This window comes from Buteo buteo, chromosome 1 (genome assembly GCF_964188355.1).
Source record: "Buteo buteo chromosome 1, bButBut1.hap1.1, whole genome shotgun sequence".
Taxonomy (NCBI): domain Eukaryota; kingdom Metazoa; phylum Chordata; class Aves; order Accipitriformes; family Accipitridae; genus Buteo; species Buteo buteo.
The window spans coordinates 48,609,077-48,626,468 of NC_134171.1; the positions used below are offsets into that span (position 1 = coordinate 48,609,077).

The 17,392-nt window shown below is 42.9% G+C and overlaps 2 protein-coding genes across 4 annotated transcripts in view; both read right to left on the bottom strand.

Annotated features, from left to right (window-relative positions):
• Nucleotides 1-328: 328 nt before the first annotated feature.
• Nucleotides 329-5,237, bottom strand: LRAT (lecithin retinol acyltransferase). The gene is made up of 2 exons (XM_075029463.1): nt 4,671-5,237; nt 329-4,069 (listed from the first exon to the last, which is right to left on the bottom strand). The coding sequence occupies exons 1-2, from the start codon at nt 5,235-5,237 to the stop codon at nt 3,917-3,919; spliced, it is 720 nt and encodes a 239-aa protein (XP_074885564.1). The 3' UTR covers nt 329-3,916.
• Nucleotides 5,238-9,367: 4,130 nt separating this feature from the next.
• LOC142031770 (uncharacterized) overlaps nt 9,368-17,392 on the bottom strand; it is a 66,590-nt gene continuing 58,565 nt past the window's right edge. The window contains exons 18-19 of one of the 3 annotated variants that reach the window (XM_075029441.1): nt 12,586-12,676; nt 9,368-11,472 (exon numbers count right to left, since the gene is read on the bottom strand). In XM_075029441.1, the coding sequence (XP_074885542.1) occupies nt 11,398-11,472; nt 12,586-12,676 (166 nt within the window). In that variant the 3' untranslated portion in view covers nt 9,368-11,397. Of the gene's footprint in view, nt 11,473-12,585; nt 12,677-17,392 lie in introns of those variants that run through there. The other 2 variants (XM_075029432.1, XR_012650609.1) reach the window with 2 other exon arrangements.

Genomic DNA, 17,392 nt, shown 5'->3' on the forward strand with positions numbered 1-17,392 from the left:
ATATCCTAAATGTTCCTTTGACTTCAGAGGCAAAGCTAAGCCACAAAACACAAGCACAGAATCGATTTTAAAGAAATTATGCCAAAAATAGCCCTCAGATACTTCTAGTGATCTATTCCAACAGAAGAGGAGATAATTTATTTTACCAGCACAGTGTTCTGAAAGATTTCTGTAAAGCTTACAGGAAAGTGCAGTGCACTACAGCAAAAAGCCTCAGAACTACTAAGTTTTTGTATCTTCATTTCCCGTCTGTAAGCCCATTCATGACAGTTAAGTGCTGAGAGGAATCAGGTCCTAAGCTACTACAAAGTGTAAGGAGCAAGTGGATCCTAGAGTCACCTGAGAACTTTTTTTTTTTTAATTTTAGTGGATAAAGGAAATGCTAACTAATGACTATCTAACAGTTCTGTATCATTCAGTGGTGTGACGCTTTATTTAATGTGAGAACATGCAATAAATAATACAACACCATATCATTTCTAGAGATCACAGTTCTAATGTTTCTTGTTGCTGCAGCTTGCTTTCTAAAATCTGTCTGGACGATGTCAAGTCACACACAAGTTTAATTCCCTTTTCCCCACCCCCTCAGACTTTAACAAGTATTGCTATGATTTTGTTTTCATTAAAAGCCTCAATGGTATTTATATGTAGCATACTCCTTCAGCACAGGAGGACCCAAAGGTGAAATCAAGCAGCAGATGACTGCTCACCACAAAATGAGTAATCATTTATGTTCCAAGCTAAAATAAATACAAACAGAAAGCTCACTGTTCTAATGTCTTCATTTAGCAACCTACTTTTTTTTCTTTTTTTTTTTTTTTCTTTTAAACACAGGTTTTGTAAAAACATTTCAAGCCTCGTGAATGCTCATTTTATTTTTATTTTCTTTGGAAAGCCTGAAGCGAAACATCTATCCTTTTAACTTGATGTCTTCACTACTTGCCTTTCCCAGTGGCACAGGGGTGATGGTTATACTCCTCCATTACATATTCTGGTTTAACCACAGCTTTTCAAAACAGCCCCACCACTAAAATGAGCTGCAGCTCTAGATTTACACTCCCCATCACCATCACTTACAGTTACTGATGAACAATTTCACTTCTAAGCACATGCATTTCCAAACAGCTGAACTGCTCCACAGTTTTCTGTGTTTTTCTTATTATAACTAGCCCCTTCATTTCAATGGCATCACAGTTGAGCTCAAGTCTGAAATGCAGTGCTCCACCTAGGGCAAGTGCTTATTTTTACTCAAGTAATTACAGAAAAAAAAGTCGACGCTGACATTTACCAAAATATTTCAGCACACAAACACCACCCGCTGAGCTGAACATGAGAATTCATGCCTGCTAGTCTTGTTTTTCCCCGCAGAGTATGACTGATTTGACTCATGCCCGACTTTAACAAAATTTCCAGATCTCTGCTAGAATTATGGTTGGTAGGAAAAACTTCTAAACATGCAGCTGAATTTCTGTTCTATGCCCACATTATTACTTGTCTTTGATGACAGGATATAGCAACACATTCTAGACCATTTCATAGTATTTCATAAGCTGCAAACTTCGCATGTTGAAGGAAAATTCTCTACTAATACAGCTGGAAGTCTGTAAGGAACTGCTTTAATTTCTTTCATAGACACCTAGGAAAATCCCAGCTTTGTCCCCCAGTTTAATCTGGATGCTTTTTTCTCAACAGTATTAGCAAAGCAGGAGCATTGGTCCTTTAATACTGAAGCTAGAGTAGGAACATTTCTCTGCCTTCCAGCAATCCCACTTATGATTTGGTTACTGGTCATGACCCCCGTTGTTTATTGTATAAGTGAATCGTAAGAATCACTGGAATTCTTATAAATCCCAAGTAAATAAAGGGGAAAAGAAAAGCCCACCTGTAATGAGACACCATGTAACTGCATGTTAATGGACTGTTCAGTGCCCTACTGGGATATGTTAAGAGAAATGCTACAGCATTGTACTCAATTTCAAGAGGCCGGTAGACATTTTTAAATGAATAAATTCTATTTATATAATTACAGTAATGACTACAGTTCATACCTTAGGCACAGCAAGTAAAAAAACCACACTGGAATTTATGTAAATATTACTAACGCGTACACTATGAAAAAGCAATTCATGTTAATTAAAAAACACCTTAATTTTAAAAGTTTACCAGAAACAGTTACACTGAGCGTTGCAATCTTTGAAAGCAGAACAGAAGTTGTTTATGAGGATCCAACAGTAATTGATATCCAGCTGTTTGGAGCTGGGTTGCAGACTGAACACGTACTGAAAGCTGGACTGAAATCCTCTCTCGGTTGACGGCAGCAGCAGTCATGCTGCTGTTTCCTACGAGCCTGGAATTTCATCCCAGTCTTTACATTCTTCGTCGGTTATAGTGGAGCAGCCAGAAGAAGAAAGATGATTAGAGAGCAGCCAAAAAGACTCACAGTTCAAGAATCCAATCTTCAAGCAGCTGTAAGGTCTAGGGGAAGGAGAAGGGGGTTTACAGCACAGTTAAAATGAGTCTCTCTCAAAACGGGAAAGTGGCCACTTCCGTACCAGAGCTGATGACAGGATACTGGACACTACTCATAAAAAGAAGTAAATTTGAGGTTCAGTCCTTGGTGAAGACACCATTGTATTTGCCTTTAACTAGAAAGGAAAACAAGCACAGCACATGAGCATGTAAGTGCATGTATCGCATGCAAGGCATTCCAGGAGCTGAACAATTTCTCTGCATACATTAAGACACCGCTAAGAAAAAAAATAGCAAAGGTGTTTAGCACTCAAACAATTGGCTAGATGAACATGATTTCAAATCCAACTTTACACATTCTTGATAAAGAGAAAGGCATCAACATTGAAGACGAAACATTTTTAGCACCAACTGCTGGCTTGCAAGTGAATACTTATTCACAAGAGATGAGTACAGGAAGACATGTCATCTTTCACCGAGAGGCATCTTGGTTTAAGGCAATATCCAAAATGACAGTATGGCCACCACAGAAACTGCTCCAACAATCCCTGATGCTTTATGTCACCCACATGGGTCCCATTGCTGTGGAAAGGCAGGAACTAAACTGGCATCTGTCCTCCTCTTCCCTGCCATGTGACCTAGAATGCTGGAAATTTCCAATGTTTGTATGTAACTAGTTGTCATAAAGCAAGCTGGTTTCTTCCTGTATTCCCTAAAACCCTCTGTAGCCGTTTATATTAGCCATACTATCAGTAGGAAGGAAAATGCTGATGAATTGCTGTCTTTCCTCACCACTAACCCAATTAAAAAGTTGTTCAATACGGTAGCAAGTGTTTACACAATTAATACGAATGAGAGATTAGTGAACACTTCCCAGAAGGGAAATGACTGTAGACAATCTGTCCAGATGTGCTCCTGTAGCACCCAGCCCCCAGCCTAGGGTTGGTGGTTCTTCTTTGCTATCAGAAAGAGTCAGTTTACTCACCTGTATCTCCACTAAAGAGTATTTTAGAAAGAGAGACTGTAACTTCTGAATATACACTGTACATATCAAAGGAAGAGGTAAGTAGTTTGTTCTCAACATTCATCGCTTTGTGGAACTCCATCATCTGTTTTTATTAATAATTATGGCACCCAGCTCTGCAGCGAAGAAATATTACCGGAATCACTTACGGCGAAAGGCAAGGAGCAGAACTGCATCGCAACCCTACTTTTTCATGATTTAAAGGTGTGTTAAAATGTATCAACTGAGATTTTCAGGAAATCTATTATTTGGCTTACACAGTAAGCTATGCCTTGTGCACTGTGTTCTAGATAAAGTTGTATTTAAAAATGGCACACAAGGTTAAGAAACTTTACGCGACACCGAAGAGTAATCCGTGCTTTCATAAATACAGTAGTATACATCCTATACACAGAGGCTGGCCGCGAGCCTCTGGCAAGGCTGTTAGCCAGCCATCCACAGAAAGAATGGAATAAAGATAGTGGGGAGCGTGGTGGAGGGTGCCAAACCTAGGCAGACTATCGATGCTAATCCCACAAGCACTGAAGCAAGAACACTCCTCTGGTCCCGAATAATCATCTTCACAGTCTCACAGAACTAGAGGGAAAAAAAAAAAAAAAAAAAAAAGAAGAAAAAGGAAAGGGTCAGGGTTAAGGAGGAAAGCTGTACCCGGGCAGCTGGAGGTGCCCACTCTCGCCGTTAGAGGCCAGCGGCTGCTACCCCCGCTCTCGCCCGGGCTCTCTGGGCCACCGCACGGGGAGAAAACCGGGCCCGGCACCGAGTCCCGCCCCCAGCTTTAGCCCCAGCACCGCCTGCGGCTCCGGCGGCAACGAGCAGCTTCCCGAGCGTTTTAAGCGCGTATTAATTTGCCGTGCGACCGCGGCTTCGCCTTCCTGGCCACTTGAAGCCAGCAGAGGCCAGGCTACCCGCCTTTCCCAGCGGCTCCGCACCGGCGGCGGAGGACGGCCGCCGGCGGGGGGCGGCGGGCGGTACCGGGCAGCGGCTGCCGGGGGCCCGCGGCGGCGGCGGCTGACCTAGTTTCGGGGAGCGGGGCGCCCAGCGGGGCCGCCGCCGCCGCCGCCGCCGCCAAGGGCAGCGCCGCCCCCGGCGCCGGCCGCCGCCTCCGCCGGCGAGCTGCGCGGCTTCCCGGCGGAGCGGCGCCCCGCGGGGCGCCCCGGCGCCGACGGCCGGGCCGTACCTTGTCGGTCTGGAAGCTGACCGGGGCTCCGTATCGGCAGTAGGTGACGAAGTGCTCGCAGTTGTTCCAGAGCAGGCTGTAGGCCGTGGCGCCCACCAGCTTCTCGGCCCGGCGGGCCGCCTCCTCGCTGCCCAGCACCTGATCCTCGAAGAGCCGGTCCATGTGGTTGACCAGGATGCTGCCGCCGTAGGCGAAGTCCTCCACCGTGTCCACGCGGATGCTGGCCGTTTTGGTGATGACGCCCAGGATGAGCCGCTTGTTGGTCACCACTTGCTGGATCTGCCGGCGGTCGCCGGTGAAGGCGGGCAGGATGTCGGGCATCAGGTGGGCGACGCGGTTCTCGCCCAGGTAGATGCCGAAGTGGATGAAGAGGGTGCGGGGCACCTCCAGCAGGTCGCCCCGCTTGAAGCGGCTGGTGTCGTAGTAGCCGGGGGCGGCCGCCGGCGGCGGCGGCGGCGGTGGTGGTGGTGGTTCCCCGCCGGAGCCCGCGGGCAGGGGCCGGACGTGGACGAGGAGCAGCAGCTTCTCCAGCAGCAGCGAGGCCGCCTGCGGCACCGGGTTCTTCATGGTCGGCGGGGGGGGCGGGGGGGGAAAGCCCTCGCTGCCGCCGAGCAGCGCCCGCCGCCCGGCCCCGCTTTTTCTAGGCTACCGGGCGGGGCGGGGCGGGCACCCGGGCCAGCCCACCGGGCGAGGGGCGTGCGGGGAGCGCCCGCCCCGAGGAGCCGCCGGCCTTTATCGGGGAGCGCGGCGGGCGCCGTCCCCCGGCCCGGCTCTCGGGGCGGCGCGGTGCCCGCCGCCTGGGCCCTAGGGCCGGGTGCCAGCCGCAGCTCTCCCCCCCCAGGTAGAAGGGCAAGGAAAAGGGCGTCCGAAGCCCTTCGTCCGCCCCGCACCCGGGGAGCACAGCCGAGGGGCTCCCGGCGCCGCAGCCGCTTCCTTCACCTTCCTCCACCGATGGGACCGAAGGGGCTCTGGGCGCCCGCCCCGGGGCAACGCGGGGGGAGGCTAGAGGCGGCCGAGTCGGGGGCGGAGGGCAGGGGGCTGCCGCCGTGCTCGCTCGGCGGCGGGAGAGGGGAGCGGAGCGGAGCGGAGCGGTGGCTCCCGAGCGCGCCTTTCGTCCTCGGAAGAAAACGGGTCTCCGAGGGAGAGAGGGAAGTCACAGTTATGAACTAACTCGCTCGAAGGGTCCGCCCGCTAAGAAAGAGTGGGGAAAAGGCGGAGCGGCATTCCCATGCGTTTTGTTTCACGCTAATCCGTTATGTAAATGGCTAAAATCCCGGCAACAGAGCCCACAAAAGAGCAGCCCTGTCAGGTCAACAAAGCCGCCCCGTCTGAAGCTAATAAGTTTCGGTAGCCGAGCAAATTCCCGCCCCCTCGGGGACTGCGGGATGATGGATGGGACAGGCATTCATCTTACCTGGAAGATGACAGGGCCCGCAGAGGGGCAGGGGAGGGGGCCGCCTGCCACCACCCCCCGCCCCGCCGCGGCTGCAGCTTTTCGCCGCGTCCCCGCCGCCGCCTCGGCCCGAGCCGCTGCCCTTGCCCGGTGTTGGTGCCGCAGGCAGCCCCGCTCCCTCGCTCCGGCGGCAGCGGGAAGCTTTCGCCTCTGTGGCAAACCGGGAGCCGGCGGCGGGGGGGAAGGCGACGCTGGAGAATAAGTGGTTCGTTGGAGCATCTTCCCCCAAACCCAGGCCCTAAAGCTGCCCGCCTGCCCGACCTGGCCTCCTGCAGGTTGCGGACGCTCAGGCAAACACCGCAACGAACACGATGCCAACTACAAAAACGGGAAGCAAGAAGAGGAGTGCTCGTGCGGCAACAGCTCGGTGCCTCTCCATCTTGAAACGGCAAGTTCTTTCTCCCTCCTCAGTCACTTTAAACCCGAGAGCCTGTGGATCAAGAATGAGATCCCGGCACCACCCTCAAGCTGTAGAACCCCTCTGGTCACACCAGCAAAAAAGAGAAAAGGTTCACCATCCCTTTTCTTTCCATCCGGGAACAGCTCCAGTACGAATAGAAAGGCAAAGGGGATGTGAAGGACCCAGCAGGTGAGAGCATCCTACCACCGTGGATACTGAACCAGGGTTCAGGCAGGATCTTGTTCAGAGGAAAAAGGAGGCTTATCAATGACCCAAAGCAAGTTTTCCACTCCTCAGTGAAAAAAAATATTTCAGGGGAGTGGGGTACCTCACTGCTTGCCAACAAAAAAATGATGGCTGGCATTGCCCTCCTGCTCAGAGCAGAGAGCAGCTTCCTGGGGAGCTGAAGACGATCCTCATCTTGCTTCATCTGCAAAGAGAGAGGCCCACCATCACCTCTTTTTTGGTCGCCAATTACAGGCCTGAGCCCCAGCACTTCTTACCAGAGTGATCAGGCATTTGGGATTTTCTCTGGAGAGTCTCAGCCAAATTTTTACACAAGAGAGGCTTAGCCCTCTCACACCCCTACTTCAAATAGCGTCACTTACAAAAGAGAAAGTACCTTATAGATGTGGCTTATGATGCTGGTAGGAACCCTCTGGATTAGCCGCCAGCCACACATATAGTCAAACCGGCATGTTTTCAAATCCAGATGTTTAAATATATTTGGAAGGTTTGAAGCTTTTGCTACTAGCAAATAAAAACAGGGAGAGGAGGGGGAGCTTTTCTCATTTTTAACTAGTGCATTATTTTTAAGGGACAGGGGAAATAGAAAAGGTTAAAAACCCTCATCATGATAAAGGGTCTCACCCATCTGGTGATGGTCACAGCAGCCAACCGGTCCAGAGCTGGAGCAATGTGCCCCAGCCAGGTTATCGAAGTCCTAGCACAGAAAGATTTCCATCTCCCTCCTGCGAGGATAAGCACTGGTCCTGCCCAGTGCTGCCATCTCAAGACCCCCCCCCTCCCTTCCCCAAAGCTGACAAGGGAGCATCTGGATGGTCTTTGTTGAAATATGCGTTTAGAGATGCTTCAGTCCTACAGTTCAGATTTCTCTCCCCTGCCCAAAGGTAGGTACAGGAATGCAGCTGAACTCCCTGGCAGAAAGAGACATTTCCCAACGGGATCTTTTACTTGCAGGCATCCTTTGTTTGCTTTCTTAATGCCAGTTAGCTTTAATCCCCAAATCGCCAGGGTCCATTTCAAGTAAATCCGGAAAGGAAACCAGGATGAAACTGAAGAAGAGGAATCACCACGAGGAGGAGACTCAAAGCCTTACTGCATGGGAGGGTTTCAAAGAAATAAGGCGAGAGGTGTGACATTTCTGCAGTGTAATTTCCTCATACCTGAGGCACTAACGAGCCTCCCCCCGCAAACTACTTGCTCACTCTCAGGCCTGGGAACCCCAAGAGAACAAACACACAAGGAATTACATGGCAGACAGGTCTGTGAAACGGCTTCACTCCTCCAGCCAACACATACCCAGCTGCAGAAGGCAAAGTAAGGCTTTGCCACTACCTTGAAACTGTTGCGTTACTGTGTGCAAAGCGCTTAGTACAACATATCAAAGTCATTTCTGAATGAAACCATTCAGATTCTTGAAAGGCAACCTGCAACCCAACATTTTCTGCTTTCAAACCCTCAGGGCTGCACTCCTATTACCTTCAAACTGCCACGGCATAAAACAAAATCTGAAAGGTATACTTACAATTATTTTTCCTCTCCTCTGAAAGGGAAAAATAACCTGTATTTTAGTGGAAAAATGGCTTCATTGGAGATGGCTAAACCAAAAACATACTTTGTGCCTCAAACACTCTGGCACACCCTTTATCTTGGGTCACTTTTGTATAATAACTTTTGTACCTTTAATACACAAATAGCAGTGGGAAAATCACTTTGAAATATTAAACAACAAACTGACAAAGTGGACTGTTAGCTGCTGTAGAATAATTCAACTATAAACCCCATGATTTATTTTTGAGAGTGAGGACAGATGCAGTAAGAAAGCTGCAAGAAGTAAGAGAATGCAGCCTTTGTTTTGTAATGCAGATGAGCCACAGCACCAAAACTTCCCAGGTAAGAGGTGTGACCAGTTTCCATTACACTGAAACTCGTGTATCAGATGGAACCTCGTTCTATATGCCAGGCATTACTATTTCCATCCTGCCCTCACAGCTAACACAGCTAACAGTAGGGAAAAAAGTAGGAAGGAAAGGCAATTGGAAGAGTAAGTTTTGCCTATACGAGGAACAGCCCTGGTTTAACAAGCACGCAAAATGCATTTTTTAACTGACTGAAGTTAAACCAATGCTGACTGCATGCATGCTCACCTTCGACTACGATTTATGTTTTACCAAACGTTTCTCAATTACTCAATCTCTACCGTAGATGACAAAACAAATGCAGCTTTAACAAGCTTTCAAGGTTAGCTGGGATTGCTGGAACAAGTACAGGTTCATGAATTCAAAACACATTAAGGAGGTCAAGGAGAATAAAATCTTTGGATAGGGATTTTTGGAGGCTATAGTTTGCAAGAAAGTATCTGAAAAGCAATGCCACTTGGTTTAAGCCGATGCACTGAAAGAAATAATGGACAGAAAACATGTTTGTGAAGGATGGGTTCACAGTATCCAAAAGGGCAATTCCAGGGATTAAAAAATAACGCCTTTGTATTCCCATATCCAATCCATTTGAACACCGTACCATTCTTTTCAGCAAATTACAGCTTCCATTGTAGAGCTGTAAATGACCAGCTCTCTAGAAAATAGTATCATTTACTTTTTCAGGTTTTGTATTTAAAAAAGACTGGGGACAGAACAGACAAAATCTGAAGGAAGAAAAGAACCAGCAAAGACAATGCACGAAATTGCAGGCAAGTGAAAAAAACCCAAAACAAAGAACCTTTGAAGTATCACTCTCTTCCAGTAGAAGAAACAACATAAATGACAAACAAATTTATACTTTATAAATGTTCACTTTTATTCAAAGATTATTGCATACACATTTACAGAGTCACTTAAGCAGCATATTGAGTGAACTGCAAATATTTACTGTAGCCTTTATATCCTTGTAGGTTTGCTACTGAGGTTTATCACTTTTTTATTATCACTCTCAATACCTTTGTCTGTTTTGCTAAACTAACAGGCTTCCAAATTATTAGTAAGTGTTTTCTAATGAACAATGACTGTAAACGTAATAAAACCAGCATGCCGTTTTCCCTTTGAAGTTATTAAGTTGGATATTTTTCTGGAATGAAGTAATGACTCATTTTTTACAACTAGACTGAACCATGCTGTATACACAGGTAGTACTTATGACTCGCTAAGAAAGTAGTATGTTTAGATGGACGAAGTGTTCACTTATGATACCTTCAATTCAAGTGAACAAAACTACAGAAGGGTGGGAACAACTCATTGTATAGTCCTCATTAGCAAGAAAGAGGCTAGGAAATTAATAATAGTGGTAGCACAGACTGAGATTTAGGAACGACTAAGAGATACTTTTGGTGACAGTTAAAAATGCTTATTTTAATGATTTTATGTGATATTAGTAATGTCTCATTTTGTCAGCACTAAACAATTAATACAGTCTCCACAAAATAAAGGAAAGGATTCATTTCTGAATATAAAATGCCTGAACACACGAAGTAATATTTCTATGGCTTCTGCAGAGGAAACACAGTTATTGGACCAGAATTTCCACCTTGATATTGTCCCAGGAAGTATAATATGGATTTTAAAGTCTCTGCTTAATCAGGTGAAGAAGTTTGGGAGTATCCTAATTTAAACATGCTAGTCATATTGTGCAGGGAGATTGGAGGTGGTAACTGAAAGTCAGAAGAGAGATGGAACACACTGCATTCAACATGGTATTCCTTCACAGCTGGAGACAGACGTTTCTGTGTAAAGTTTATTGACCTTTCTGTGGGAAGGGCAATGCAAATAGCAGTCAAATGAACTTAATCCAGGTGGGACTCTGCTGCACAAACCAAGCACTTAAGAGCCCTGAAACAAAATGAGGTATCCCTCCACCACCCAGCCCCCCTTCCTCCCTGCCAGAGAGAGCGAGCAGGCAGACTAGCTCACAGCACTCTCCTTTCCTCATCTTCAAATTTACTCCCACGCCAAGATCTGCAGTTTACTACTTGTCAGTGCTTTCAACTGATGGATTAATTAGTAAGAGATGTTGGAAACTGTGATAATAAAATCTGTCATTAATTGGACAAAGTGCTAGAAGTCTGGTCGATCACTGCCAAAGGTCAGCATTTACTACCAGTCGCTCTGTAGCAGTAACAATTATTACTTTATTGCCGAACAGGGAAAGCTGTTCCCCAGTGCTGACTTCATAGCAATGCACAGCAGGTTACCCAGCCGCACTCCATGCACAGGACACACACAGATGACAGGAGCTCAACTACATCAGTCCATTTAATTTTCAAACAAAGATTGAGAGAAGGAAGAGAGATGGACGGAACAGGAGGTAATTTCCATCTTAGAACAAAGATTATCTTGTCTCATAATTAAATGTTATGTTGCAATTTGATTAATTCTATTTTACAGGAAATAAATTAATTCTTCATCCAATGTATTATCTAGACAGGAAATGTTATCAGTCACAGACAAAGCTATTAGTCTGGTATTACTCAAAACATTTGCTAATCTGTGCCATATAGCTAAGCCTCTGAGAGATAACTGTCACTAATTTCTACTCTTTGACCTTAAAAAAAACCCCCAAACCTCACTCAAGAAGCCAGTTCTTGTATATAACATGTTTTTATACCACTCAGTGTTAAAGGCATATGTATTAAACACCTGTTACTCTATCAGTGATTTTAAATCAGGAACATTTTTGATCTGGAAATCCAACAGCATCTGTCCAAGTGCTTTGCCCTGTAAAAAAAAAACCCCAACCAACATTTAATTTTGCTATCTAAATATAACACCTTTGTAAGTTAAGTTTTTAAGGATGGTTTAATAGGGTGTTTTTCCTATAATCAGTGTAAGAACTCAGCATGCTGTGTAAGTTTTTTGAGTATTTATCTCTACATATACTTATATATAAATTTGGGATGAATTTTATCAAGCCTTGGACTGTAGGTTATTCAGTTATATCTACCTTTTCCGTTTATTTGATTTTCTCACTTGTGAATAAATATAGTTAAGGAAAACTAAAGAGTTGAGTTTTCAAGCATCTAAACCTGAACAGATGGAATAGCTTCTTCAATTTATTTGGTACTTAGTGCTAAAAATCAATTTAATTTGGGTTCAGTTCTGCTATCTGGTTCATACATAGCATCTTATTTTGTGAACAGCCTTCTTGACTATGCTGAGATTATTTGTACACGTAAGCATTTCTCAGCCCATGGTGGCAGAACTGTGCTTTGCTGTAACCACAGGATTGCCACATTAAGGGATCTCATCTTCAGGTTTAGAAGCTTCAAATATTTAATACTCAAATTATACACTTGCAAAAAAATGTTAGTTTCAGATTTACAAGTCGTGAACACACAAGATCTCCTATCCATCTATTTTTCTCCTTCAGATTTATATTAATGATCGGTAGTTTAACTGTAGGAGTCATAGGCTAAGCTAGAAGAGTTGTCATACAGTTAATGGCTCCTGTATGTACTAGGAAACAATCAGAATCGTCTAGTAAATCTGCATTCTCCAAAATGCAACAGCCTTTGAGAAGTTAATTTTGCTGGTGCATTTAAAAACACAGGTAGCACATCATAAAGAGCATAACTGATTTGATGACTCTCTTAACAGTTTCTTGTACACATCTTTTTCACCAAATATTCTCAATCAACTTTCTACTTCCCTATGTTGTTTTCAAACCTTAAAACAATTAAGTAGATAACATATATTAACAGGAAATTAAAAGGAACTAAAGAGTCAAACCCAAAAGCTTACAGTTCCAGCCTAAAAGTTGGTTATAAAAGAGACTGTGTAATACATAGTTATAAAAGATAACTACATTAAAATCAATGCTTTGATACATGCCTGTGGGTCACTTCTTAGGGATGCTATGCCACCACCACCAAGGGAGTTCTTCAGAACAAAATTTAATCCATGGATTCCTGGCAATTCGTATCTGTAAAATAAAAATCTAATATTGTTTCTCAGGAGATTTTGTAAGAAACACTTGTACAGAACATCAAGCAAAAGACAGAGTGGAAAAATGTCATGCTTCTGATGGCATCCCACTACTGAGTCAAGCCTGAAAGTTAACTGAAGATTAACCCACGGCCTCCCCTGCCTTCTTGTTCTTTCCCCTTACTCCATATCAACAGTCCATAATAGTTTTAAAGCAGGACTATAAAGTAATTATTCTCCTCTTACTCAACTTCAAAACTCATCCATTTCCAAGGAGGTTGTTTTCTGCATTAGTTTTTTTAATAAGAGTTAAAGCCCACATAGAAAGCTCTGTAGGCAAGAGGTTCAAAGTCCAGTATGAACCCAGAGAACACAGTGGGCAGAGAGAAGTATTTTTAATATTTCCTAGTTCTGATACTGAAAAATACAATCACTTAATTCCTGGAACACGCTTTGCTAACAAAGGCCACCGACTAATTGGGAAGGCATCCTCTTTATTACTGAGAAGTAACTGTGAGTCACTAGATCAAACTCTTATGACCAACTACAGATAATTTTACAACAAATGAAAAGTAGAGCTACATTTCAACGCCTTCTTGGAGCCATGTACTTAGTTCAGATAAAATTTTATTTTAGTGCAACAGACCTATTTTTCTGTTCCACTGCCACTGTAAGCATTTTTCCATCTTTGCTTTTGACTGGTGCAGTTCCAATTTGGAAACTTTTGTAGAAGTTTGGCAAATGGCTCTGTGGTTTCCTAACAAAGTTGTTTCAAATTCCATAAATAGGTCTACAGCGTATTTCCATTTGCCTCTCCTTGCACAGTTTTTCAGTGTTTTGTCATCTTCCTTGTATTCTTCTTGTTTGTTTTTGCTTTCCTCTAATATTTTGTCTAAGAACTCGATAGCTTTCCTTTTTGCCATAGGAAAGGATTTAATCAGAACATCAGCAAGACATGAGGAATAACAGAGAAAGACACTAACCAGTTCTTCCTCTGTCTCCAGATGTTTGACTGCTGCAATTGAAATCACACTTCCTCCAACATCACCTCTTTTTCTTTCGTCATCACCTATCTGATCTTCATTTGTTTTGGGACAGATTCTTCAAATCTGTCCTCTGAAATAGGTGGAATTTCTTGCAGTGCTCTTGTACTGCTGATTTTGTCACTCTGAGGTTTATCTTTTTCAGCTCCTTTTTAGAATTATGAAAATTATGGCTGTTGCTGACATTCACGTCTCTGTATGCCCTTGTGTCTTGGGCATATGACCCAAACCTTTCATGGAAGGAGATGATTCTGTTGAGCGGCCTGGCAAACACTTCAGTTCTCGTTACGCTCTTGCAAGCAGTAGTCATGAAGTGTCTGTGCCTGTCTCCCAGGCAATGAGTTTTCACTGTTCCTTCTACTCTTTCATTACCACACTATAGTTTAGTATTAACATTATTAGTTGTTATTAAGACGAAAACTAGTGTTAGCATTCTGTGGACCTTCCTTGAAAACTACTTGCCAAGCAACATTATCATGCTTAAAGGCAAATCCACTGGGAAGGCATGAAAGTTCAATTAATCCAACAGTGCTCCACTAGACAACAGGAATATGAAGAATAGAGCAATTTCCACAATAAGTCACCTGCATAATTTACTAAATTTAATAGCATAATCAACTACATAGGGGGATCAGAGGACACCACAAAATTTTCAACTAAAAAACTCAATACAAATTACCAATAACCATATACCATGAGAGCTAGAGGACTACCAAAACACTACATTGTAAATTTTACTCTGAAAAACTGGCAATAACTTCCAGGCAGCAAGCAATTTCACAATTGGCAGATCTATCCACAGGAACTAGACTAATGGAATATGTATTCCAGAAGCTAATACCTCAGCTCTCAAAAGAATTTTCATGACTTCTTAATCATTTAAACAAATCAGGAGAGAAACTGAAGCATGTACAAAAGCAGAAGCAAGTGACAAAAAGAGTGGAAGAATTTCATTTCACTTTCTGCAGTAATTCTGGTAGAGGGAGTATGTAATACAAGCAACAGATCTTAATTCAGAATGTTACAGAATGGCACATTCACTTCAAGTACTTTGAGGAAATATTCACAGTGAAATACCCTAGCTAAAACTAGTATTACAAATAATATACAAAGGTCAGCATTTTCAATATTTTAAGGCCTGTTTGAAGCATCTGAGCATCCAAAATATTTCCACACAAAAAACACACTCCCACAATAAAAGAAGAAAAACCACTATAACCATCATAATAGTCTTAAGCAGCAACAATACATTAACCAAAAAGTTGGCATGCATTTACCCAGCATAATTAAACAATTTAAGTTTAATTAACTGAGATCTAAAGGAAGAAAATATTATCTAATTGTACAATTCAATCAAAAGTTTTAAGAGCTGCTTTCAAAAAGCACAGAAAACAAATAAACCCTTCAAAGAATACTAAGTCTGTGACAGAACCCAGTAAAACAAGGAGAATTCACTGTTCTAGCTGAACTCCTATGCTTATGCACAATGGGGTGCCTGCTTAACTACTTCCTTTAAAGTGCTGTCCATACCTATTCAAAGTAGTCAGGTTTCCCTGTGGATTTCATGTTAATGCATGAAAATAATAATGGTATAAAAATTATTTAATGCCTGTAAATCAAAGAAAAGATAGGATTCCTCCCATCACAGGAAAGCAGGAACTGAGTCCATAGGCTTAGAGGTGTTTGCATGAGATATACTGGAGAGAAGTATTTTTTCCCCCATAATAAATATATGTACAAAAAAAAGCAATCTAGAAGCATCAGTATCCACATTTCTTGTACTTCAGCTCTTAGTAAAAATATCCCGTAAGAAGAAATCAGCTTTCATATTTTTATTTCTGAGCACTGGGATGCTCTCAAAACATAGAGAAGACAACCGTATTTCAGAAGATGAAATCAGCAAATTCTCACAAGATCATTTTACTATTGTTCTTAAATGACTGACCTAATGACACTAAATGAAAAGTTTCTTACTCCATATCTTAAGATTATCAGATCTGTTAAGAATGTACTCTACACAGCAGGGGGAAGCAATCACATAGGTTTGGGGTTTTAGGGTATGGGGGGGTTTGAAAGATCATCTTCTGTTAACTATGTTACCTGAAAATCTGGAAGTTTATGAGTTTTCAGTGTTCCCTATCAAAATAATCCCACCTTTTCTCTGTTTAGTACACCTATTTAATAGCTTTAATGAAAAAGAATGAAAGGCAATTGGCTGACATTCTCTATTCTGTTGTGAGGCAGAGCCATGGTTGGTAAGTTTTTAGTAGCAAAACTAATGCATATTTTTTAACCACTCACAATTTAAATAAAGGAAATGAAGAAAAATGAAAGAGTAAGACAGCTCTCTTTGTGACAGTTAAAACTAAAAAATAAACAAAGTAATTTAAAAAGAAACTATACAATCTGAACCACATGAGCATAATCCTTATAATCCTAACTATTTCCACAAAAGGATTTATTCTTTTTCCCCAGTAGTTTTTCAATTCACTCACAGAGCTCCATTATCACATCATTAAAGGAAGCCAAACCCAGGAACAGATAATCTAATTAATTAAAATAAATTGGCTTCATCCAGACACAGCAAATTTCAACTTTTATTTTTGAACGTAAACAGCATTAAGGAACAACAATGAATCAATTTCTAAAAGTATCTTAGGAGGTGTGACATTTTTGATTTCTTCCCTTGTCTGCTCTGTTTCACAGGAAATTCAGTTACATTTCTTGGTATCACAATTTATTAGATACATAGATTTGTTAGCACTTACGAAACAATGGGCGAGATCTGCACTGAGCTGCTTGTGAAGACAAGGAACGGCACTTACAACTCAGACATTGGGGTTTAAAATAACTCCAAGCTCCCTCTGAGCTTTGAGCTGCACTTTTCTGACTGCAGCTCTTTAAAGATGCAAAAAGACACTTAACAGTTTATTCATTACCCATGGCAATATATAATGATTTTGGCAGAATAATTGACTCTGTATCAAAACAGGTTTTAGAAGACTGAATGGTTTGTTGCAATATTAAGCTTTTGTTTGTTTTTAAAGAAAGAAAAAGGTTTAAAATCTGTTGATTGTTTTATCTGACACCCTTAAGAGAATGAGCCCTATTACCTCATGCTACAAGAACAGCATATGTCTCATTTGCCAGTCCCCAGGAAAGACCCTGAGCATCAGCTGAAGATACCACGAAAACAAAAATGTTACATCTGCCGTCTGCTGGCAGAGGATATTCTTTTGTAGATGAATACCAGGTGAAAGTGTCCTGTTTAGGATGTATTCTCTGTCATATTTTAAAAGGGAAATTAGCTGGGTTTTTTTTTCTTTAAATTCTGGCTTGGTATATATGGCAAAAAAGTAGGTGAGAGTGGGGTACTCAAAGGAATACTTTCTCTAAAGTGAGTGAACTTCATAAAGATTAAAATGTTTTGCAGAGAGAGTATTAGGACGAGGCGTTTGTGATAGTTGATCAGGTAGGTTTGGGTTCCAGTCTATACTGGCTGCGTGAATGTCTTTCAGGTGGTGTTTTAGGGATTTCAAACTCCCAACTCTACAGTGGCTCTGAGGCTTGGGAAGCTTCAGTTACTAAGGCTCCTGCAGCCTCCAAATGGTTCAAAACCAATGGAAAGATACATTTCTCAAAGGACATTAGAAGTTATTTCTATTTTGTAG

What these genes read in the sequence shown, in the direction of transcription:
- LRAT (XM_075029463.1), bottom strand. Translation starts at nt 5,237, where the DNA reads ATGAAGAACCCGGTGCCGCAGGCGGCCTCGCTGCTGCTGGAGAAGCTG. An exon ending in TCAGCTTCCAGACCGACAAG is followed by an intron (nt 4,070 to 4,670) that starts GTACGGCCCGGC and finishes TTTTCCCTCTAG; the next exon opens with TTCTGTGAGACTGTGAAGAT.